This window comes from Cyclopterus lumpus, chromosome 10 (assembly GCF_009769545.1).
Source record: "Cyclopterus lumpus isolate fCycLum1 chromosome 10, fCycLum1.pri, whole genome shotgun sequence".
Taxonomy (NCBI): Eukaryota; Metazoa; Chordata; class Actinopteri; order Perciformes; family Cyclopteridae; genus Cyclopterus; species Cyclopterus lumpus.
The window spans coordinates 20,765,542-20,790,484 of record NC_046975.1 but is presented as its reverse complement, the minus strand read 5'-3'; the positions used below and the strand labels follow the sequence as shown (position 1 = coordinate 20,790,484).

At 43.2% G+C, this 24,943-nt stretch overlaps 1 protein-coding gene across 1 annotated transcript; it reads right to left on the bottom strand.

The window, feature by feature from the left end:
- Positions 1-18: 18 nt before the first annotated feature.
- glrbb (glycine receptor, beta b) lies at positions 19-24,943 on the bottom strand. The gene is made up of 9 exons (XM_034543614.1): positions 24,822-24,943; positions 21,482-21,588; positions 20,147-20,214; positions 12,305-12,531; positions 9,845-9,927; positions 9,103-9,243; positions 5,888-6,040; positions 2,396-2,688; positions 19-312 (listed from the first exon to the last, which is right to left on the bottom strand). Exons 1-9 carry the CDS (start codon positions 24,941-24,943, stop codon positions 19-21), a joined length of 1,488 nt encoding a protein of 495 aa, XP_034399505.1.

Sequence of the window (24,943 nt, the reverse complement as noted above, 5' to 3'; positions counted from 1 at the left end):
GATACTTTCAAGAACAAATCACAAGTAAACGGTCCAATAAACCACATTGAAGAAGAGGAAGGAGAAAGGGAAGAGGGCTCGGGCGTACAGGTCCACCCTCTTGGCGGCGGAGGGGATGACCGGCTTCGGGGGAGGGGGCCTCTTGTTCTTGGCCTGGGATTTGCCGTGAGCGCCGGCGTTGTTGATGGGCTTCCCGTAGCAGTCAAAGTTCGACAGCTCAAAGTCCCGCGGGAGCGAGCCCACGATGCTGAAGTCGTTGGTCCGCAGGTCGGACTTGGAGGTGCACACCTTCTTACAGCGAGTCTCGGCCACCTGGGGTGGAAGAGGACGACACGAGGGAGCACAGGGGCTCATTAAATACAACCGTTCTTTGCTTTATTGCAGCTTTCATCCCACTTATCTCCACGGTACGCTAGTCTCCTTCGAGTGAACGTTCCCAAACAACTCAACTGCATTCTCTATTACGTTTCAAGGGAAACGTATTTTCCTCCTGGATTTGCAGCTTTAAAAAAAAAAAAACGATGCAAAAATGTGCAAAATTGGTTTATGTTAAGGCGAATAAATCCAGACTCAATTGGCTCAATATAATCACGATTGCTACGTAACTTAAGTTGCGAACGTGAATTTAAATAAGAGAACATTGTTGCCTGAACGTTTGTTTCTTAAATATTTCGGTTGTCGGACTTCTGCTGTTGAGTCTAATGCCGTTGAAATGATATATACACACTTTGTAAAACATGTCAATCAACAAGGGCGTTATGACGTACCTCGTCTTCATTTTTCTTTAAACATTTCATGGCATTGATTTCAGTAATTCACACCACATCCGTTTTCCCTTTGTCCCCCTCTGTGTTGACGTGACATCGACGCCGCAATCTCTTTACATCGTGTTGATAACGTAACGTAATTTCTTACACATCGCACCTCGAAGGCCGTTTTCTTTCTTCTTCCAAATCGTTCTGTGCAATCTGTCTGAGAGTTCGCTCAATACGCTGCAACTTTACAAATCATTGGAGAACGACCACCGCGTGCTCCACATTCTCTGACCACTCTTTGAAAAAATAAAGTGTTTGTAATCGTATACGGTGGCGACGACGTCTCCGAGAAGTCACGTCGACTCAGCGGGGCCCGGTTTCATCTGAACTGTGAGGAACATTTAAATGAGGCCGTTTAGGGCTGCTGGACTCGATTGAAAACAGACTACACTCTGAGAACCCAGTAAAAGGAGCCGTTTGATCCCCGAAAAAGCTTGGACCGAAACGCACGCCGATGAATCAAAACTCCTGTTATTTCAGGAGGAAGGAGAAAAAAAAAAGAGTGTTTTGGAGCCAAGATTAGATTGACCATGTGCTCTGCAATGCTTCCTAATATGGTTGCTGTCTCATCTAGAGTCGTGTAACTCCTGTACACCCTTTGTGTGCCATCACAGCGGACAACCAGCATGAGAACTATCAGCAAAAGGGCGTAAGTTCATTTATTATGTTATGTCGTCCAAAAAAAAAAAAAAAAAAATCCTTACATCGCTTTCCCTGAAAGCCTGCGGGGGTGAATGGGATCGAATCAGACTGAAGTCATTAAGCTTATTAGAGCTTCATTATTTTTTTTTGATTTGGTTTTGACAAGAAAGCCCATTAGACCTCAATGGGACAGTGTAATCCTCTCAAAAGCCCAAATATGGTGCGGACTAACGTGGCTTCTGGAGGTAAATTAATTTAAATTAGGCGTACAGTTGAGTGTCAGACTTCAGTCGTGAACTGAGCTGTAAGTGCGAGCGCGTTCGAGACAATGACAATTTTCAATGATTGGATTTATGCGGGGTTTTTTTTGCATTTAGATTAGAAATCTATGCCTCAATGTTACAGATCTGCCTGAGGATGTTTGATCTGTATAATATAATAATAATAATATAATAGGTGAGTGGAAAAACAGAAGAAAAAAAAATAGCTCTGATCCCCAATCAGTTTTTTGCTCGGTTTTAATTTGACGTAAGTTTAACACGCGTTACTGTCAATATGCCTTCAATCCTGCACACGTACAGTATGATGTTGCCATGGAGTCAGTAGGTTAGCGGCTACACCTGAGCCCTATATTGTTTGCTTGTTGCATCAAGTCATGCTGTAACCGCTGTAGAGGTGTGTTATTATTATTGCATTATTATAAGCAGTTCACTTTTTTCTTTATATTGTGGCAGTGTGTATACAGACAGGAAACAAAGGAAACTAGAAAGGGGTATTACGCAACAATGGCCGCTGGTCGGAATCACAACATGGGATGTTACAATTACACGGTGTGCATCTTGATCAATGGGATACAGGGAATGCAACAAAAAAAAACTGAATGGTGACAAATACACACACACACACACAGTAAAAGGTATCAAACGAGATCCACTGACTTGCAAGGTGCTGACATGCAGCGGTGTCCCTCCCGTCCCGTTGACCGCGTTGTTCTTGGCCGCGGGGCTTTTCCCCGCAGCCTTCTCCTTGGCCGCTATCTTGGCCTTCTCGGCCTCGATGCGCTTCGGGCTGTTGAGCATCACCTGGACCACGGCGTACTCCACCAGCGAGGCGAAACCAAACAGCAGGCAACCGATGAGCCAGATGTCGATGGCCTTGACGTAGGACACTTTGGGCAGCTCCGAAGCCAGCGAGGTGCACTCGGAGGACAGGGAGAGCACCGAGAGGATGCCTGTGAGCGGAGAGGGGGGAGACCATTAACCTTGTCAGCCAGCGAAAAGTGGGACGAAGAAGTTGGGAGGAAAGAAACATTAAAAGTTGTAGCTTTTTTTTCATCGTCTGCGACGTATAAATCCTGCCTCTGCACTTCCTGTAATCTAAGAATAGGAAAAACAAGACGGCGACCCTGAAGAGGCCGTCAGCGGCTGTGTTGTGAGTATCAAACTAGTCACCTCGGATGCCTCAGAGAAATGGAGAGAAGGGTTCTGGAATTTGTTTCTTTAATTAAGTCATTCTTTTTTTTCCTGTCAGTTTATATAGACCAAGTGGGAATATCCAGGAAGAAATAGCAGGAAAAGCTGATCAGTAATCGAAGTTAAAAAACGTAATTGGTTGTTTCCACAATGCATTTAGAGCATCAACTTATTTTTGACAAAATTAAAACAACTTTTTTTTGGTGCAATTGAGGAAGTTTTATCGGATTTTCCCAGTTTCCATATACAGCTTTTCTAATGCGATCCATATTTTGAATGGAAACGCAGCCAATGTCAACTTCTGGTACTTGAAATGATCTTTTTCTAATTTTGGACAAGAAAGTATTGGAGGATCAATACCCAGCTCCGGCTAATCAATAAGACCGCCCTGCTTATTTCCACAGAGGAGAAAAAGCATTTGATCCACCTCCTGCTGAGAGGAACCAAACTGAATCATTTACTCTTCAAAAGCACAAAAAATACTGAACAAATTGATCTTCCAATATGCCCATACGCTGTAATGAAAATGCTCACATCCACAACACACGGTTTCTTGGAACATGACTGCAATTAGAAATTCAACCGTTCCTTTACCTCCTTCATTAGGACGTCTCAGACAGCCTCTGATAGCAGTTATTTCACATTGTTTTTAAAAAAAATCTCAAATAGCTAACGAGATTACAGGTTAGAGATAGATTTCCCAGTGCGCAGCGGCAACTGTTTCAGGCTACAGCAGAAATAATTACAACCGCTCATTTCAAGATGGTATTATAACCACCAATCAAATGGCTTTGGCCCCCCCCCCCCCCCCCCCCCCCCACACACACACACACTTCCTGTGATGATTCTTTAGAGAGATAACAAACACAATGGAGTGGCCTCATTCTGGCCACTCGTCGAGGGAGAGTTCGTAGGCCGGTTTGGGGATTCTCAAATCAAAACGTCTCTTTCTTCACTATTAAACGGAGCATTCGTCATCCTGGAAGCTGCTGAAGAGGGACAAACACGGAGCTGGTGGCGATGCGAAAATGGCTTTTGTTCCCCAAAATAAACCTGGACTTTGTATCAGACAGAAGATTTTATCGTAATTCATACACCCCCCCCCCCCCCCCCCCCCATGGGGAAAGCCAACACGCCGTGTGTGACGATGAAAATACACAAAACACGTGGACACACACACTTTAAAGGCTATCACACACAGAAGAGCAATACATGAACGTAGTCCCACACCTAAATGTTGACTGACCTGGACTGATCCCATTTAGAGGGGAGTCAGAGGAGACTTCCAGGAGGAGTTGGAGTGATGATGGGATAAAAGTGGTGATAAACAACTGGAGGGAGGATGGAGAAAAAGGAGACAGTGGACGACGAGTGGGATAACAATAGATTACCTCATCCATGCACACACACACACAGAGGTGCCGCACAATCAAGTATGCTTTTTTTGTCCCTTTTTTAAATTTCGTAGTCATTTTAAGGCTAGTTTTGCAGCGTTTTTCTTTGTTTTTGTTTTTGTTTTGTTAACCACGTGTTTGAAATGGTTCAATCTGTGAAAATATGCTTCCCTATAAACATAATTGAAAGTAAAAGTTTAGTCATTTTGTGCGTTAGAAAGTGGCACCCAGGGGTCTGACAAAGCCTGCATGTGTGGGAAATACATTAAGATGTAGCACAGGCTAATACAATAAGACACAATATAATAATAATAATAATAATAATAATAATAATAATAATAATAATAATAATGTAATACTTGGGTGTTTCAATACAAATGGAAATATGTAGGGCTGCCGGAAGAAGACAAAAAAAAAGGTGAACCATGAAGACGGGATGAGATGAGTGATGAGTAATGAGTGATACGGTGAGGTCATCACATTCATGTCTTCCATCCGGACCAAACAAAGTGTGCGAAGGGTTTGAGAGTCGCTGCCCATCGAGACGGCTAATCTGGCCGATTTATTCAAAACCACAATTTAAATTGAGCACCGGTGGTACTCAACCATTCTCGAATCCCCTCTTGGCCCAGGCCAAGCGTCTAATAATCCACCTGGACCCTTCTGCGGGTTAGAAAAGATCGCGTGCTCCTCCTGTTTGAATGAAACGAAGTGAAGCGACAGCGCTGCTCCTCGCGTGCCTCCGCACAGCCGCTTCATTAATTGGGGTTAATTGGAATCGGGCGGAGCTCGTTGGCCAGCTGAGCCTCTGGGTTCTCTCCTGGAAAAAGCTCCTGTTTGCCCCCACTGAGTAACAGAAAGGCTTCACGTGAAATCAGTTACATTTTGCATATCGGCATATTTTAAATTGAGCCAAAAAGCCCAAAAATGTACTAAATGTTGTTAAATTGTGTGTGGCTTAACAGGGATCACATAGCTGACAAGTGGGGGTATTTTTTTAAATATTTTAGACAAATAGGTCATTTTGATGTGGGAATCAGACCCTCAGCCTGAGGTATTTTCCAATGACTAAAAAAGAATAACTTCTACAATAAGAAGTGCACTTAAACAGGGGCTCAAATCCCCATTAATTTAGACGTAGCTTCAATAAGTGCTACTTGAAAGCCCTAATGGACCTAAAGCACCACCGCGGTGTGTCCCTTCAGTCACTCACAGATATATTTAGTGATGTATCACACATGGAACAGCACTGCACATGGCACCAGATAAAGATAAAGTCCTTCGCGGTGTCAAAGTGATTGATGTTTTGACGATGGAGACGATTGTCGGCGATCCCTAAAAAAAAAAAAAGAGAGAGTTTTATCTGATCAACTGCATTCTTTTCCCACGTGGATTTTTCCACACCTAATTGCCTCAATGCCGACCTCTCTCGCTCGCCCCTCTTTTGGACCTAACATCCGATCCTTGGTTGAACAGCGCGGGGGAATATTTACACATCCCGAAGCGTCGGTAAATGTCATCGGAAGGCGAGGGGGGGGGGGGGAATTGATCAAATAATGCGTACCCAAAGGCACCCTGGCAGCACTCGCGTCAGGGTTGATCCAGAAGGAGAGCCAGGAGAGGACCACGATGAGCAGCGTGGGGGCGTAAACACCCATCATGTAGAAGCCAGCCTGTCGCCTTAGGGTGAAGATAACCTCCACGCAAGTGTAGTGCCCTGCAAGGAGAAGGAGATTGTGGTCGAATGTGACTTAAATAGCTTCAGTATGAAACACAAATTGTCTCGAAAGAGTACACAAGTTGTAAGAGTCCCAACTAGATACAAACAGCGTATAGCTCCTTTTTAAAATGAGAAATAATGCATCGAGTTAGTTTTCATATTGGATTTTTGTGGTTCTTTTCACCAAGTTATGACCATATTGTCACCGTTAGAAATTGCCAATGTCTCTTTGGAATCACAAGGTGGCTGAGGTGAACACGTTTTTCCAATTCGGCTGCTCGTAATTACGGTTTGAAACGGTATGAAATGAACACGGCATCGGACCATTATTGTCAATTCGAAGGTGTTGGCCAATCGTGCCTTATTTTTCGCTCTTAGAAATGTGAACTTCTTTACCCTGAAATGGCACCAAGCAGGTGAGGGAAATGGCCGTATCCTGACTTTGTTATATCAGCATTAGGCATTTGGAGGAAAGGTAGCAGCCAGGTTAAGTCCTGGCTATTTTTTTTTAGCTTTTAGCTCCAACATGACGTGCCTATTATGAAGAATAACTTCTCTGCTGTTTCTTGATCTTAGAGGAACCTCCTGAAAACTAGTTCCTGTTTTCAGGAGGTTATCCTTCTTAACGGCGCAGCATACATTTTCCATCCATAAATGATCAATTCAAACCGATCCGTCTCTCCTGGAAATGTGGTCTTCATTATTCGGAGCTGAAAGCAAGTATGGAATTGGCATCGATACGCTTCAGACCTCCTGCAGCCCAACTAGCAGCGTTGTGTTCCTGCTCTTTGATGCTGGTTAGTGGGTCCAATGGGATGGTAAGGGTGGATGGGCTGAAGTAATATTTAACTAGCCCGGGGATCTGTGGGTGAGCTTTATACAGCATAATAAGGGTTCGCCTGTGTCGCAGAGCAGGCTCGAACACAGAGGTGATCTTTGTGTCCGTCCAGGTTGTCATGGCAACCTGTTAAAAGGCTGACTTATTGGCCAGCAGTGTGTGTTCGAGAGCACTGAGGTCATACGAGCCCCTTTTGGCTGATAGAGCTTTTCCATTTCATCGTGAATGTCGCTGTGTACTCACATTGGTCTTAATACATGTACCACACATATACCAGGATCTTTGTTAGTAGTTTGAATACTCCGATTTTATTTTGCCCAGCCAGTATCCCGGGGGGAAAAAGGCCATGTTGTACATTCGTCTGGGTATGTTAGAGTTGATTATAGCTACCTCTTGGAAATATCTACGTATGTAGTCACACACCATTCGGTCAAATTGTACAATTCAACCTTAATGTCCAATGCAAAGTGTGACTCGTGCCTCTAAAGGAGTAACCGAAGGCTTGAGATGGACAGGTGAATGCGTTTGACTTCAACTATTCTTGTGATTGACATGTGTAGTAATGTGCCAACAGAGGCAAGGAAGAAATAATCTGCAAGCGAATAAACACAAATGTACGCAATGCATGATTTAAAAAAATATATATATACTGAAAAACCAGTTCTATGAGACGAGAAATGCATTCATCTCTTCGTTAAACCTCAAGAAGACCCACAATGCATTTTGATGAGTAACACTGAGCTTTTGTTTGTTTCAGGGAAAATGGATTTGAATATAGCTCGTTGGTGAATGCCTTCCTTTGTCTGTGGCAAGCCGGGGGAGCGTGTGACTGCAGTGGAAAAGGAGCTTTTGATAGGCTAAATAAACAGCTGCTAAGCAACATATATTGTCACTTAAACCCATTTAATAGTTTAAAATAGTTACGGACATAATCTTTCAATACATTTGGACTCTTGGACTTTAAAATGGTTTTGAGTTATTGTACATTTTTTGGATCACACGAATAAGCACATTATCTTCGTGTAGCCTGATCTCTAACTGCAACTGTGCCAAAATACTGCATTCAAACAACATGATTAGACGCACGTAGCAATAAAATGTTGATTTAAGACGCCCAAGAAAATTCCAAAGGCACCTTTAACTTGGGTCTATGTGCACATTACATTGTATCACAGAAGCGCCACGTTTTAATGTGTAATGTGTTGATTTTTTATTCTTGTGTTTTATTCATGAGCTAAATCCTTCCTCAGCTTTACCAAAGGTATGTTTGTCCAAACTTAACCCACAAGATAACCCACGTTCTGAATCAGATCTAACTCAGGAGAGTCCACAACGCAAACACTTGAACTTGTCACAACGACCTTATTAATTACTTCTTTCTATTCAGTTGTGCAACAGAGCCGGAGTTGTGCATGCCGGCTCACTGACAGGCCACATGATCAATGATCAGCGACTCTTGTGGCTCTTCTTTTTTCCCAGTGAAAGTTTTGTTTCTATTTTTTGGGGGATTTTTTTCCTGATCCGATGTGAGGTCCTGGGACAGGGATGCCGTATGTGTACATATTGTAAAGCCCTCTGAGGCAAATTTAGTAATTTGTGATTTTGGGCTGTACAAAAATAAACTGAATTGATGTGAGCTGCGCTTTTATGCTGTCAAAGTCACAGACTGCGTTTCACCTGATCAAATAATAAAAGACTTATCTTAAAAAATATTGTTTGTTATAAAGGAGTTCAATTCCATTTTGAAACGGAGGTTTGATTGAGGTGTCATAATCTTTTGGCCTTTACCAGAAAAAAAATATATAAATAAAGAAGTCCCTTTTCAGAAGAGCATTCAATTGAAGCTGGCTCAGGATCAGATCAGCTCAAATGTAATCTTTCAACTAATCTTACCTTGACAAAAAGACCCATTACCCTCACCAGAGACTAGGAACCTATATCCAACTAGGACAGTAACAAAATGACTTATTCATAGAGAAAAGATTATGAAGTGATGAAAGGAACGGCACTGATGTTAAAAAAAAAAAACTGTTTTCTTACACATTGTGGTTGATGGAAATGTTGGAAAAAGTATGTTTAGTTGAACAATATTTCACTTTGCCATACATTTTCAGTTTCATTCCAACAGGGATGTCTTTAAAAGAAGAAATATTTAAAAAGAGTATTTGGAATATTTTTTTTTCTAACTTCCCGTTTAAGAAATATGTAAGAAGGACGATACCTGTTCCCGAATAGAATTTGGTGCAGTTCCCATAATCGATATCTTCTTGTCTGATATCAAACTGAGGCAGAGCGATGTTGTCCATTTGCACCGGGTCTCCCGTCTGCCACATGAACTGCAGGTCGTCTGTGGTGTAGCCGACTGGATGAAAAGGGGTTTACAAGATGCGAATACACACACACACACACACACACACACACACACACACACACACACACACACACACACTGTTGAAACCACACAAATGCATATGTGCATGCACAGTTTTGTAAATGCACGATATGTCCCCCGCAATATCTGCAAACCCAGAAACGTACAATCACGAGTACGACAATATCATATGAATGCACACAGACCGGCAGAAAAACCATATGTCTCAGAAGTCATTAGAGGGAAATGGCTCAAAGTTGTTTTGCTAATTCAAGTCTATGCTGCTTTGTAAACAAGAGGCAATAACCACAGTCGAGCTCAATCTGCTGTGAGACTTTCACAGCAACCCCTAAAATATGATGATTTATTCCCCACTTCCCTAAGTGTTTGCCAGTAAAACAAAAATAGCTGCTAAACAACAAGCGAAGAGCTTTCAGTTCACCCCCCAAAAAATAACGGTTTAATAAAAACAATCATATGCATACCTTTAGAAATACTGTTTTCCCCTAAATATAAAACAAGCAGACCGACTGAAATCACACTTACAAAAGCAAATGTGCGATTTGTGACTTATTATTGGAGTAAAACTCACAGCTTTCAAGTTGCATCTTACACCTCTGTGTGTCCATAGGGAACAACGTGAGGTCCAGGGGACAGGAAAGGGTGACGGACAACCTGCAGGGAGATGAAGACAATTCAGTTGTTGCTTTTGTAACCCTCTTCTATCCACCATTTGCACACACAACAGCCTTGTTTACACGACACTCGTATTACCTTGAAATCTCAAAGGATTTTAAAGGGGTTTTGACCCTCATGGTGCATTTACATGCAATAAACAAAGTAGGTTCTACTGTGAATTACGGACACATTCACTATTATTATCTTGTCTCTGGAGACGAATGAAACCAAACACGGCACGGTGTAGCTGTCGTCCCAACGAGTTTACATTGAGCCCCCTTGAAAGATAGAGTGGTGTTTTTTTTCCTTTTTTTTCCACCGACAACAGTCTCATTATCTTTTCCAATTTATTTGCGCTCGCAGCCTCAGTGCTTCTTGACACAGAGAGAAAAGTAAATGAAGAAATCCCAGGGAATCCCGGCGAATACGGGAAACAACTATAACCGATTGATATGCAGACAGGAATACAATAATCATTGCAGATGTGCAGGGCATTAAGAACACAAATGACCAATTATTGTATAATCCCATTAGGGTCTCCAGGTAATAGTCCGACTAGGGCTAAAATCATACAACGTTGTTTTTTTTCCTTCTTGTGCACACACGTATTTAAAGCTACATTAGGCGAGCTTTGCACAGAGTGTGATGATGCCCATTGAATTGCAATGTTGTTCCGGCTTCATTAATTTCACAACGACATTGTGTGTCCTTGGAAGCGAGTGTCGTATCCATTCCACCGCGTCTTTTTCGGCGGACATGGAATCTAAAAAAAATTTTTTTTTTAAATTTAAAACTATGTTGATTCGAGCCTCGGTTAAACTCCCATACGGAAAGCACACGCGGACTCCGAGGCTGCGTAGCCGGTTGTGTTCACACTCTCCGCTTAGAGGCCGCCATTCCACACACGTGCAGTAGATTACTACACTACCACCCGTGGCAGTCCGGACAAGTCTGGACACGTCTCGTTACGACAGAATCGGGCCACGCGCGGCCCTCTGATTGAGACGTGCGCGTCACGCGGACCCACGCGGAAGCCGGAAAGTATAACTTTGGCTTCGGGTGTTGTTCGCGAGTAGACTTTTGAAACCCGCCTCGTACGGCTTCATTCATCATTTCCTGTCGGTGGTGACCTCTCTGTGCCGAACATCAGGCCTGCATTATGTCAGTGAAAGGTCCACTGTGTTCACTGGTGAAAGACAGACATTAGTTTGCAAAGGTTTAAGAAGATCAGAGGCAACTTTTTCTGTATTTCAAAAGGTTTACATGGAGACAGGGGGTTAAACGTTGTATTGTCTGATTTTTTTAAGTTAAATTTGCCAGGTGGTCATATAGAAAGCGTTTAAGACTTACTTGATATGTATCCATTTTATTCAATGTATCACCACAGTAAGGGGGGCTAGTGGGGTCCTTACCCCACTTAGAACCATCAGAACTCTCAAGGAGTTTTATACTTTACGAGTGTTTAATTCGCACAAATATCATATGTGTTCTGAACTTATCTACAAAGAATATAACATTTTAAACACATTTTTTTTGTTGTTGCTCCCATTTTTCTTCAGTTTATATAAGATCAAACTTTCTCTGTGCACACCAAAGGCTGATTTCCCTCAAATTGTGTTCACAAATGTGTTAAAATATGTGTTAGTAGCAATTATCCTTTTCCCAAGATAACCCATCAACCTATAAGGTGTGGAAATATCAAGACTCTGATTAAACATCAGCATTATTACAGGTGCACATTGGGCTGGTCTGAGTAAAAGATTCTAAAACTTATCACAATCTTATCACACAACACAGATCGTCTGAAACCAACACCTGGACAGCTGATGCAACAATAAATGTGTTTTATTACTGTGATCAGCAGACGTGTATTAATCATTCAGTTGTTTTAGTGAACAAAATGTGTTCCTATACGACAAAATCTTACATCTTTAATTTCAACTCGTGGAAAAATGAGGGCGGGACAAAAGTGTGGCGTGTCTGTCGTGTGCTTTCCTGCTTCACTCGAGGCAGATTCCCTTCACTCGCTACGGCGGGCGGAGGAAAAAAAAAAATCAATGAATCAATACATGTTACTTTGATTTATTTGTTCATGTACGACTGAGTCAGTTTGTATTTTCTCACTTCCAGTGGGGGATTTCCAGTAAAATCAGGTTTAATGGTGCAGCGGGGGGGGGGGGGGGGGGGAAGTGTCCATAAAAATGATTTACTTATTAATTAAAAAGGTGCCCACCCTAGCTGTAAACAACAAATGTAAAATATTGAATTTGGCTTTTAATGTAAACGTTCCACACTTATTCCCTGCAAGAGCATTGAAAATAAAATGACCAGCGTTATCGTTGAATGAATGCAAAAAAAAATCCAAGATCATTACCTCATGCTGATGAGGACGTCTCCGTTCCGGAAAATGAAGAGGAGAATGTTCTCCTGGGTGACGTCGTGAAAGTTGGCGCTCTTCTCGTTGGCGAAGAACAGGTCCGGCTTCCAGAGACATTTGAACATCCCCGGATCCACGGTGAGCGAATCGGACTTGAAGTCCTGCGGCAGCTTCAGCCGGGGGTCGTTCCATTGCTGCCGCAGGAAGATGTTGACTCGGTAATCCTGCGCAGCGGGACAAGAAGACATGGTCTAACGTCTGCTTCACGTTAGCACTATCGGACAGAAGCTTTTTTTTATTTGTTCATGCCATGATCTTTGGGGAGATCCTTCATTCTCTAGAAGCATTTTACTTTTATCTGTTAAAAACAAGAGAAAAAAAATGGACATTTATCCGTTAGCGCCTTTTCCTACATGCCTTTTGAAGACATTGGTAACTTTGTTTAGGATAGAGCAGTTCCAACTCATTGACAAGTTGCATCTTCTACTTCCTTTAAGGTCCCTGACCAGCAGTATTTTCTCCCAGCAAACATCTCAACAATACCTTCAAACGGGCCACTCGGATGTGTCGAGTGATATTTCACAGCTGCGGGGGAGAAAAAAAAACGAACTCTCACGACGTCTACTTTGAAAAGCGGTAAACGTCTAGAGAAGACATCGTCCGAGGGTCAAAGGTTATCAACACAGCAACATGTGATACAGCGAATGTCTCATTAGAGAGCTCACGAGTGTAAATGTCCACATTCTTGTTGGTGGGAAAGTATCACTCAGCGCGGCTTTTGGACGTTTTGTTTTTTTTGCCCATGCTTTGTTTGGCGCGCCTCAAGCTGCTCTGGGACCAGGTGTTGGGAACTATTAATGCCGAGTGTGAAGACGGATGACATGTCAAATACAGCCGCCAAAATACCAGCTGTATGAGTGTGTGTGTCCCTGCGTGAGAAGCTAGCCTCCACCATCATTGTTACCAGTTTTATATATTTAATATATTTAATATTGGATGCCTAATTTTTGTAATGCAGCAGCAAAAAGCAACATTTATCATTACTTTATGCTCGGCACGCAGGGATTTACAAAAGTAAAATGGTACAATTGTTTTCATGGTTCATAAAACCAGCAACAGGACCCATAACGGACCATTTAAAATCTCTCCTCGAGGATGAAATGATCCAAATGGGTGCTCATGTTATATTTCTGCAATAGAATATTTAAGTGTTTGTTTTCATTTTGGCAAATTATTCTTGGGACAAATTTAAGTCCGTGCAAAAAAAAGAATTCATCCCTATGAATAACACATGTACGAAACATTGGATACGTTGTTCCCACACGGTTCTGGATTAGATGCAATACAAACTAAACTGCAGTTCAGTTGTGTTTTGAGGGAAATGTTTCTCCAACCGGATTGCGGTCCCATTTTATATATTTAACTGAAGTTACGTATATAAAAAGAAATAGGTTTGTGAAAAATAGAAACTTGAAAGTCTCGCGTTTGACCCATCCATCCACTCCCTTCGGCAGACTTTGATTAGAAACTTATTTATGATACGTCAAAAACAAATGTAGTCTGGGAGGTGGCCCAGGTGAATGACACAAAAACAATATATATATATATATATATATAGCTGTTGGCGGACCTAAAAAAAAATGGACTTAATGGTTGAAAGTATTTGTCGTTTGTCAGGAGTTTTAGAAAATCTGCTGCTGTTGTTTCTTTCCTCTGCCGTGGATGTGTTTCGGCCACATGTCCTGCAATTCCAACGTTGGCCACTACGACACACATCGTCAAACCCCTCTCTCTGGGCCTGCTTTAAACTCCGGTTATCCTCTTACTTCCCTACTTCATCTCTTTCGGCCCTTGTGGGACACAATCTCCATCCATTGGGTCTCATCCCTATAGCAACATGTTGAGCCGCTCCCTGAGTTAAGTTTAACTTGGCTTTAGTTCTGCAAAACATCATCTTTGGTCTTTCAGGTGTTTTTCCATATTTTATTTTGGGAGTCTCCGCAAAAACCTCTGGGACACCATCTGCCTCCATCCACAACACATGGCTCGCAGTTGCTATAGTGATTCTCATGTTTATATTTCTGATGAAAAACGTGAAACATATTTTTGATTGAATGAGCTGAGCACATTGTGTTATTTCCTCTTAACCTTTTAAACGCCGACCTATTTTCTAGGTTTCTGCTCGAAATAACATACCCAAACTAAAAAGGGTGTATCTCTGCAACCACAAAGGCTATTTGAATAATGTTGATGTTATAATAAAAGGCAAAACATGTGTGCTTTTGTTCATATGTGTAAATATTATCATATTTGTTACTGGTTAAGAATAAATAAAGCAAAAAAGAAGCACTTTCAGGATGATTATCTCTTGGAAGGATGCACAGCAAAGGTCAACAACCACAGAGATCATAGCACAATATGGGACCAGTCTCTCTGCAAAGTTAGAGAGGTTTTAGTAAATGTTCTCCTGCTTATTGTAAATGGACATGTTTGTTAACTGTTTCCTGGCTGTATATTTATAGAACAATTGTAGTTACAGCCTCTCTTTGACGGTGAGAGAGAGCCAGCTGACATAAATGTGCTTTTATAGTGCATCTGTTCTTCATGAAAGTGCATCGGCCCCGCTATGTTAAATGTTAAGTATCCTGCTGCACACTGAACTAAACTGTGTGCGTATTTACCAACATGACCTCATGGGAAGGCATATGAATAGCACGCCATTTTTATAGACATTTTGCACTTCATGATGCATTTCAAAGCATTGTAAGTGTCCTCACGTCGTTAACTTCAAACATTCGCGGTTGTGTTTTGGCAACGAAACGACGGAAATGATTGCAGTTGAATTTACGCAAAACAAAAACACGTAGTTAAAAAAACATCACGAATGGGCTTGAGGGAAAGTAACTCACGTACATAAATGACGTCACAAACGTGAACTTCAAAGAGTCAACAACACTTGGCTTCCTATGTTCTCTTGAGTGACGTCACCAGACCAAAACAGCAAACAGCGTACTCCCAACATATTGTTTATGGTATACCAATAAAAGAGTATTCCCCTATAAGTTGGATCCCGCATTGTGCAACGGTTGAGTATATAATTGTCATATAAAACTAAATGTCAAACACAGGACATCCAGGAGACCACTGTTTGTGGTGTTAACTCGTTCTTCCGTTATAACGTAACAAATGCTTAATATTTGTGGTGTTTCTTTTGTTTTGTTACATGGTGCATCCACAAGTCATCACACACTGTTTGAGTCCCTTCCATCTGGCAGGAGGCTGCGGTACATCAGGGCCGAGACCTCCGGCCACACAAACAGTTCCTGCCTGTCGGCAGTCGGGCTCATGAACAGAGCCCGGGTCCCTCTACTGACCCTCATTAACAGAGCCCTGGTCCTCCAACTGACCCTCATGAACAGAGCCCCGATCCCCCTACTGACCCTCATGAACAGAGCCCCGATCCCCCTACTGACCCTCATGAACAGTGCCCCGATCCCCCTACTGACCCTCATGCACAGAGCCCCGATCCCCCTACTGACCCTCATGAACAGAGCCCGGGTCCTCCAACTGACCCTCATGAACAGAGCCCCGATCCCCCTACTGACCCTCATGAACAGAGCCCGGGTCCTCCTACTGACCCTCATGAACAGAGCCCGGGTCCTCCAACTGACCCTCATGAACAGAGCCCCGATCCCCCTACTGACCCTCATGAACAGAGCCCCGATCCCCCTACTGACCCTCATGAACAGAGCCCGGGTCCTCCTACTGACCCTCATGAACAGAGCCCGGGTCCTCCAACTGACCCTCATGAACAGAGCCCCGATCCCCCTACTGACCCTCATGAACAGAGCCCCGATCCCCCTACTGACCCTCATGAACAGAGCCCGGGTCCTCCAACTGACCCTCATGAACAGAGCCCCGATCCCCCTACTGACCCTCATGAACAGAGCCCGGGTCCTCCAACTGACCCTCATGAACAGAGCCCGGGTCCTCCAACTGACCCTCATGAACAGAGCCCGGGTCCTCCAACTGACCCTCATGAACAGAGCCCCGATCCTCCTACTGACCCTCATGAACAGAGCCCGGGTCCTCCAACTGACCCTCATGAACAGAGCCCCGATCCCCCAACTGACCCTCATGAACAGAGCCCGGGTCCTCCTACTGACCCTCATGAACAGAGCCCGGGTCCTCCAACTGACCCTCATGAACAGAGCCCCGATCCCCCTACTGACCCTCATGAACAGAGCCCGGGTCCTCCAACTGACCCTCATGAACAGAGCCCCGATCCCCCTACTGACCCTCATGAACAGAGCCCCGATCCCCCTACTGACCCTCATGAACAGAGCCCGGGTCCTCCAACTGACCCTCATGAACAGAGCCCCGATCCCCCTACTGACCCTCATGAACAGAGCCCGGGTCCTCCAACTGACCCTCATGAACAGAGCCCCGATCCCCCTACTGACCCTCATGAACAGAGCCCGGGTCCTCCAACTGACCCTCATGAACAGAGCCCCGATCCCCCTACTGACCCTCATGAACAGAGCCCGGGTCCTCCAACTGACCCTCATGAACAGAGCCCGGGTCCTCCAACTGACCCTCATGAACAGAGCCCGGGTCCTCCAACTGACCCTCATGAACAGAGCCCGGGTCCTCCAACTGACCCTCATGAACAGAGCCCCGGTCCCCCTACTGACTGACTCTTGTCATCCCCAGGATAATCTCCTACCGGTCACTGCCCTGCACATCCCCTTCATACTTCATATTTAAATACACTTGTCCCTTTAAGATTAAACTTAAACTGTTTAAAGTACTGTTATCGGTATATATAATACATATATATTCGATTGTAAACTTAATATGTCTCTTTCTTGCACTGTGTTGATTAAGTTAATGTTGTGTAAATGTTATGCACCACCCGCTGTGATAACATGAATATACTTGGCAATAAACGGTTCTGATTCAGTTTTTCCTCGCAAAAAATGTATAAAAAGACACAATGTTGGATTGATCCATTTAAACAATTACACGGAGTGTCGCAGGGCCCAATGTCTTTGAGACGAGAAGCCACATGAACGTCGTATTCACCTTCAAAAATAGACATGATTTCAAACCACCAGTTTATACACAGAGGTCTTAGGAAGGTTTATGAATCCGGCCGTAAACCAGAATCGACGTCATTTCCCTGCCAGTAAACATTTTTTGGGAGAAGGAGCCGTGGTGAGATTGCCTGTAACTCATTTTGGAAAAAGCCGTCCGTCGTTCTCTACACAACCTAATTCTCGACTCCAACTCCTCGTCCTCAAATAGCTTCCGCCGGCTCTCCTCTGTCTGACAGAGATTCATGCCAATTCCCACACCTTCGCTTCCCCCCCCCCACCCCCCACCCCCGAAAACCAGACAAGGAGATATATCTTCCCCTCTGGCTCACCGTAAAGCTGCTTGTACCGCATTCGATTCCGGAGAGATTTAACACCACCGCTCGCTGTAATCAGTGAGGAAAGCTCAAGCTGAGAGGCAGTAAAAACAAAAAGAAAATACACACATGCAACACAATTTATTCCACCTCACAACATCAAATTAGTCATCGTCTCCTGATGGAGACGTAGCACAAAGCCAAAATAGGTATTTTAACTACAGGTGGTGGGTGTTTGGCCTCGGGTTGAGAGAGAGGGGTTTTCCTGAGATCAGATACCCCACAGAGTGACGCATTACGTGGGAGATGTGACCAGCTGTCTTTTCTCTCTCCTCCTGGATTTATTTTTTGAACCTTTCTCACTTTCATGTTCTCTCTGTCTGTCGTCTGCGAGTCCCCCGTCTCCTTCTCCATCCCTTCTATTTCCTTCTCTTTCGTTCATTTCTAATGTACCTTTTCTCCGCTTTTCCCTTATGTTACTATACCCTTTCCACTCTATATCATTTCTCCCAACCACATTCAGTTAATTTCCTCTCCCCCCATCTTTGGTCTCTTATTGTCTGGCATTGTCTTTCTTCTTTGTTCCCCTTTCCCTTTGTCTTCCCCTTGCCATTCTTTCACTTCCTACTCACTGCCACATATTATTTTTCTTCCTCCGCTCTTTTCCACCTTAAGTCTTCACGTCGCCTCTATTTTTTTCTGATCATTCTCCTTGATTTCTTGTTTTTCTTTTCCCCTTTTTGGTCTTTTCGTCGAGTTCTTAATACTCTTTGCATTTTTCAGCATCGGCCTGTAATTGGTCGCGGTGTGAAACTCTCCACTGGAAGCTTTTTACAAGCTTCTGATCTGCAGCCAGAAGAAATATCTCCAGAGAGCGTTTTTCATGCGGCTCCAATTCCAGCACATAAGATCTAAAGGCTTTGTTCAGAGTGTCGTGAAATGAGGTCGGAAAAACACTGATCACCGCTTTGGACTGAGACACTGTCCAGACCTACAGCAGGTCTGAAATATAGCACTCAGATTGGCCGTATATATTCCATAACTTCAATTGGATCGCTCATCCAAAAACAACAGCATGGTTTCTAAGCAAAAGTGCACGACATTGTAACTCCGCATGCCGCACAGTCGTCCACAGGTGTGCCGGCTAAACTTGTCAACAAGGTAATGTTGCATGTCTCGCCATTCTTTATGCTTTTCTATGATTTCATCTTCAGCTCTTTTTGTTTGAGGAGCACGCACAATGGGTCTGCCCTCCATCACAACGTAGTAGTCATCTCTATCAAGCGTGGACGCCATGGACCAAACATTCGGTTGATTCGCTTTGTGAATGAAATGGGAGAAGGGTCGCATTTGACAGCGTTTGCAAACAAATCAAATTATTTTTATAATTTCAACGTACTTCACGTTTATTATTTGGTATGCCAAAGCCCCGACGCTGCCCGCAAACACACAACTGGATAAACAACGGAATAAAGTTACCCTTGTGTGTACAATATCACGGTACTGGGCAGGCAATAGGAAGGACACCTTGGCAATGGTTTCATTTCGTTTTCACGGTCGGAATATACATTTTCACGCAATAGCGTTCTAGCAGGAACTTTAGTTATATATTCAGCTTGCTAAGGAGCTATTTAATTTGATCTTTTCTTTCTTAACCCCATGTCGTTCTGTTGGCTAAACCTTACATTAAATTGTTTCCGTGGTGTAAACCAGTATATCTATAATAATGCTCTATATCTCATATAAATGTTGTTGGTTGTGTCCTGATGATTTGTCAAATTTGACTTGATTCACCTTGCCCAAAAAGTGCCCGCATGAGACCACATGGTTAAGGGAAGAAGTATTATTATGATATCAGATATCTGTGAAGATGTGGGTCTTCTAATGGAATAAAGCTCCTAGGTGGCAGACTGTAAGGCCACAGTCAGGTGAAACAGAATCAAGCCAACTGGTGAATAATGTCACGCTGCCCTACAATCACTTCAATTAACTTGACACGTGATTGAACATATTCACTGAGAAATAAAAACTAAGTGTTTATTGGCTCCTCCCAGCAGCTTAACAATTAAAATACGCCGGTGAGCCGGGCTCATTAGAAACCCACAAGAATCTTCCAATTTAATGTTTCCTAAGCGATGAAGAGTCGACCCAGCGCCGTCCTTGAGGTTTAATCTGTTCACTTGAATTCATACCGCACCGTTTTATCAGCAATTAAGCCATCAGATAAATGAAGCATGGAAACCTCAGGCCTCCATACTGATGTACTGCTAAATGGTCTGATACCGTCCAGCAAACATGCTCATGCAACCCCTCCCAAAACTTGTCGGACGGAGCAGTTCTTCAGCTCTGATCCACTGCATCTGATTGGCAGACGTATTGATAATCAATAGTCGGGCCGAAGTGGTGGAATTGAAATAAATTCTTACCATCGTCGTTTCTTGAATGGAGCCAAAGCTGTTGATGAAAATGTTCACTCTGTCTTCCACGGGAATTCCTGGATTTTGAGGAGAGGAAAGAAGAGTTTGTGAAAGAAGAGTTTGTGTGTGAGGTACCACTGTGGATGCAATTCCATCGATTGTGTTACCGATTCAGGAATTATGAAACATTGCGACGCAATATAAAATCTCCGTCTCATCCCCTCTGCTAAGCTAATGTGGTAGACATATGTACGGGCGTCTCTCTCCACTCAGCTTTTAGCAGAAACCAATAAAAAACCCTTGATGAATGCAGACTGTTCACACTCCTTTGAATAAATGATGTCCTTTGAGGTGTTTACTGGAGCCTCAGGAGTTTCACATCCTAAATGTGATCATGCAATTCACAAAATGAATGTGCATAATATGGAGGTGGCTCATAGCTCACAGATTCCATGCATTAATGCAACCGAGGCGAAACTACCAAATATTGCCACAAACACTCAATAGGGCCTCTAAAAGCAGCTCTCTGTTTTTATAGGCAATGCACAAGGCGCAGTTTAGGATGTAGTTTGGAAGATTATGACATGGATGCTAATGGACGGGGGAGCTTTCAGCCCGACCTGAAATCAAGAGCAGATGTTTGGCCGTCGGAGCAGCCGCAGGCAGTCGGGAGCAGATTCAGCTCACAATACATCAAACAGTGAGAACCCAGATATGGCTTCTGCTGCCAAGTGCCAGAGGATGGAAAACTACCTAAAGACTCGGTGAAGACCATCAGTCAGGACGCAGAGGTCGTCAATCACCTCTTGTGTTGTATTTCTTTTTTTTTATGGCCGTCTGTTTGAGACCGAAGGCCGCTACAATGTGGCATTTACACTGTAATCACTGTAAAGATGGATACAGGAGCGAAGGATAAAAAAAAAAACAGGGGCAGATTCTAGAGGCTTGCGATTTGAGATTAAAAAAATGTATAAATAAACCAAATTCACAATGTATATTGTTTTTTTTTTTTAGAGATTTGAGTGTCTGTCATAACAGCCGTCTTGTGTCAATCAACACCACGCTTAACTTCTTTTGAGGAATGGCAGCCGACTATAGTTACACTGTTGTTAGTGCATGTTAAATATGCAAGTGTATGCATTAAAAGGAAGGAAAAAAACATTTTCATTAATGCCTCATGCACCATTTTTGCAGATAGCATGTCACCGCACCAGGTTTTAGGGAAAAAAAACCCCAGAGGTACGTATTCACAGTACACTTGTTTCTTTAATTAGCATGACAGCGCTGCAGCACAAATGTAAATTCAGAGTAGACAGAGACAGATGAAGAGGAAATGAGACTTGCCTTTGAAGTTGGGCCTTATTCTGGGATCATAGGTGAGCAGTAACCTGTTCAAGATGTTACTGGTTGAATTCTCCGGGACTCGGGCCAGATCCTCGGATGACAGCTGTCTGCAAACAAATAAGACAGAGAGGTGGAACTGCAGGCACGATTACATTAGCAGGTTTCAAATTCCTGGCGCACACACTTCTACTCTGTACACTCTTTGATTGAACTATAACCTTCGAGAGCTACCAGTTAATGGGATTAATTAAGCTTTTTATTATTTAGGTCCAACGCAGGCGATGTTGACAAAGTTGGCAGATGGAGGACATTTGTCAATCGTCTAGGACAATTACGCCTCTCGAGAAAAATGTGTGCGAATGCATGAAGCCATTGAGCATCATGTTTCTGGCAAAGCTTATGCGTCTACCGCCAGATGCTAAATGCTAACGTCAGCATGCTAACGTGCTCACATGTACCGTGCTTACACACACTTGTATTAAGTATGTTTACCATGCTAACGGTTGCTAAGTAGAACAAAACACTGAAACCTTGAGGTTAGGTTGTGTAAGGGAATAGTTTTTGTTTTGTCTGAGGAAATTGTAAGTTACAAGGAGTGGGTCACAACAAAATGATTGAGAAATGATAGAGTGGTGTCCGAATGGGAACAGCGCGTGCCATAAAGCCGCAACATAACAAGTTCAAGTCTGGTCTTTGGGACCCTTTGTTGCATGTTATACCCCGATCGCTGCCTCCCCATTCCCAGTTCCCTCTACACTGTCATCTATTTAATAAAAGGTTAAGTTGGAACAACTTAATTTGCAAAGTAAACAAGGTGTAAAAAAAATGTGGAACCTTAACCCTTTCATTAAGCCATTGAGCATCATGTTTCTGGCAAAGCTTATGCGTCTACCGCCAGATGCTAAATGCTAACGTCAGCATGCTAACGTGCTCACATGTACCGTGCTTACACACACTTGTATTAAGTATGTTTACCATGCTAAAGGTTGCTAAGTAGAACAAAACACTGAAACCTTGAGGTTAGGTTGTGTAAGGGAATAGTTTTTGTTTTGTCTGAGGAAATTGTAAGTTACAAGGAGTGGGTCACAACAAAATGATTGAGAAATGATAGAGTGGTGTCCGAATGGGAACAGCGCGTGCCATAAAGCCGCAACATAACAAGTTCAAGTCTGGTCTTTGGGACCCTTTGTTGCATGTTATACCCCGATCGCTGCCTCCCCATTCCCAGTTCCCTCTACACTGTCATCTATTTAATAAAAGGTTAAGTTGGAACAACTTAATTTGCAAAGTAAACAAGGTGTAAAAAAAATGTGGAACCTTAACCCTTTCATTGAAACCAAAGTGCTGTGAATTCCTGCCATGATTTGCAGCGGTGACTGAGAGATTCAACCAAACATAGTTTGTTGTCTGAGGTTGACTGACTTAAAAAAAACAATGGCACAGAGGGAACGAAAAGGGGAGAACCGGATCTGGCAGGAGAGAAATGAGAAGAAGAAAGCCTCCTTGTGGGTGGCAATGATTCTCCTGCCAAAGAATTCCCCCTTCTCAAAGCACTTTACATATCATTATGTAAACCTTATCATGCTCTGAGGATGAGTTAAAGTGCTCCGCAGGAATGCCGCGCAGTGTGTGTATGTTCTGCGGTTGCTCTGATCAAAGTGAAACACATAATTCCCATCCACTAAACCTCTTCTTTTTTTTTTCTCCCCTCTCTTTTAACAGACCTCTCTGACAACCTCCAGCACAACAGCTAAACTGGAACCAAGTGGTTCCCTTGATCCACAAAAGGCATCCGCAGCACTAAACTCGAAATATGTCATACAGCTTACACTTGCCAATACTGGGACTACATCAAACGGCCTCTCCCTCATTTCAAGAACTTTTCATTGTTGAGCCATTTGTTACCATTTAAGGAAGAAAGCGAGTGCGGCTCACCGCAGTCCAAAAGTCATGTTAGGACACGTTGACGTTCATTCTGCTATTAGACAGAGAGGTTATCTGAAGACTTCCCTATTAATTTGATACCGTCCTAAACAGCGGGCATAAGTTACAGACGGTCAGCAAATACTAAATAAGAAGACGTTATAAAGCAGTGGCCGAATCAGTGTTGAGCAGGTGTAGGTTCATATCATACTTGAATAGCTCTGCAGTGAAGCAGCTGATGAGATCTCGTGGATAAAGGATGGAAAGTATATTGGATACTTCAGGTGTAAAATACACAACGTTACGCTTTCACCCCTCGAGACACTCATATATAGCCTTTTTTAGAGAGGGGGGGGGGGGATCTTTAGGGGGTTACAGGAGGTCATCTGAAAGCTGGGAATTTAAGGGAATTTTGAGACGCAGGTCTGTGTGTCATAAATCTGCGTTTTGGTAAAGCACGCATTACAATTTTGACAGTTTAGAGTGTATAAGGGCTGAGAACATTGTGAGTAAGGTATATATTGGGCATTCCCATGCTCAACTATGCCTGACACATAAAAAAAAAAATTGTGGTTGATACAATTTGTGACACGTATAACATTTGACGACTAACAAAATGGTAACCGCCTTATTGTCAGTATACATAGGAAACGCCATGTATTGTCCGAATCTCCTGGGTCTCAAGTTTGGGATTGTAAAGATCCACGAGGCGGGTATTATCCTGGAGGTCACCACAGGTCACATATCAAATAATGGTCTCACTATGTGAAATGGCTACTATGGGGACTAACATGAATACAATTGAGGTAATTGGAATTACAAGTGTCTCAACTTTCCATTCAAACCCGATCCAAGTCTATTTAGGGACATGAGGGATACATTGATAAAATAAGTGAACATTTGTACTGCATGCCAAAAAGAACTGCTTGGGTATTACCCCCAAACTACATGGGATTATCATAAAACTGCATACCTGTAAAGGGGAGACTTGTTGGTACCCACAGAACCATTTTCCATTCGCATATGGTGAGCGGTCAAAGGACCCCTTCAAAAAACGTCCATGCCATATTTCCCCTTCCCAAACTTTGCATCGTTATGTAGCTTCTTTCCCGTCAAGCTTGCATGACATGGTGGGTACCGATAGATGCCCTAAGGTTGTCAAGGTTCATGCGATATATATAATAATCTGGTTATGTTGCTCAGGATTGCAGACGATCCACCGGGTCACAATGTAGCTCAATAACAACCACTATGAGCACCTCAAAAGGTCATAAAAAGGGACCTCCACCAATTGTACAGATTATTCGTCACTAGGGGTACTACCGAGCCAATGATAATACTTATATGTCTATTACGACCACATAAATTCCACTGAACGGTATACGACAGCCCACGCTGTTGTTTATTACATACTTACGATGGACAGTAAACCTGCTTCCCTTTTTTCTTCCCCTTCTTTGTTCCTTTTTCTTTGGCCGATCCTCCCTCCAGACAAAGAGAGAGGACCAGGAGAAAGACGGCGAGCTCTTTAATGCCCAT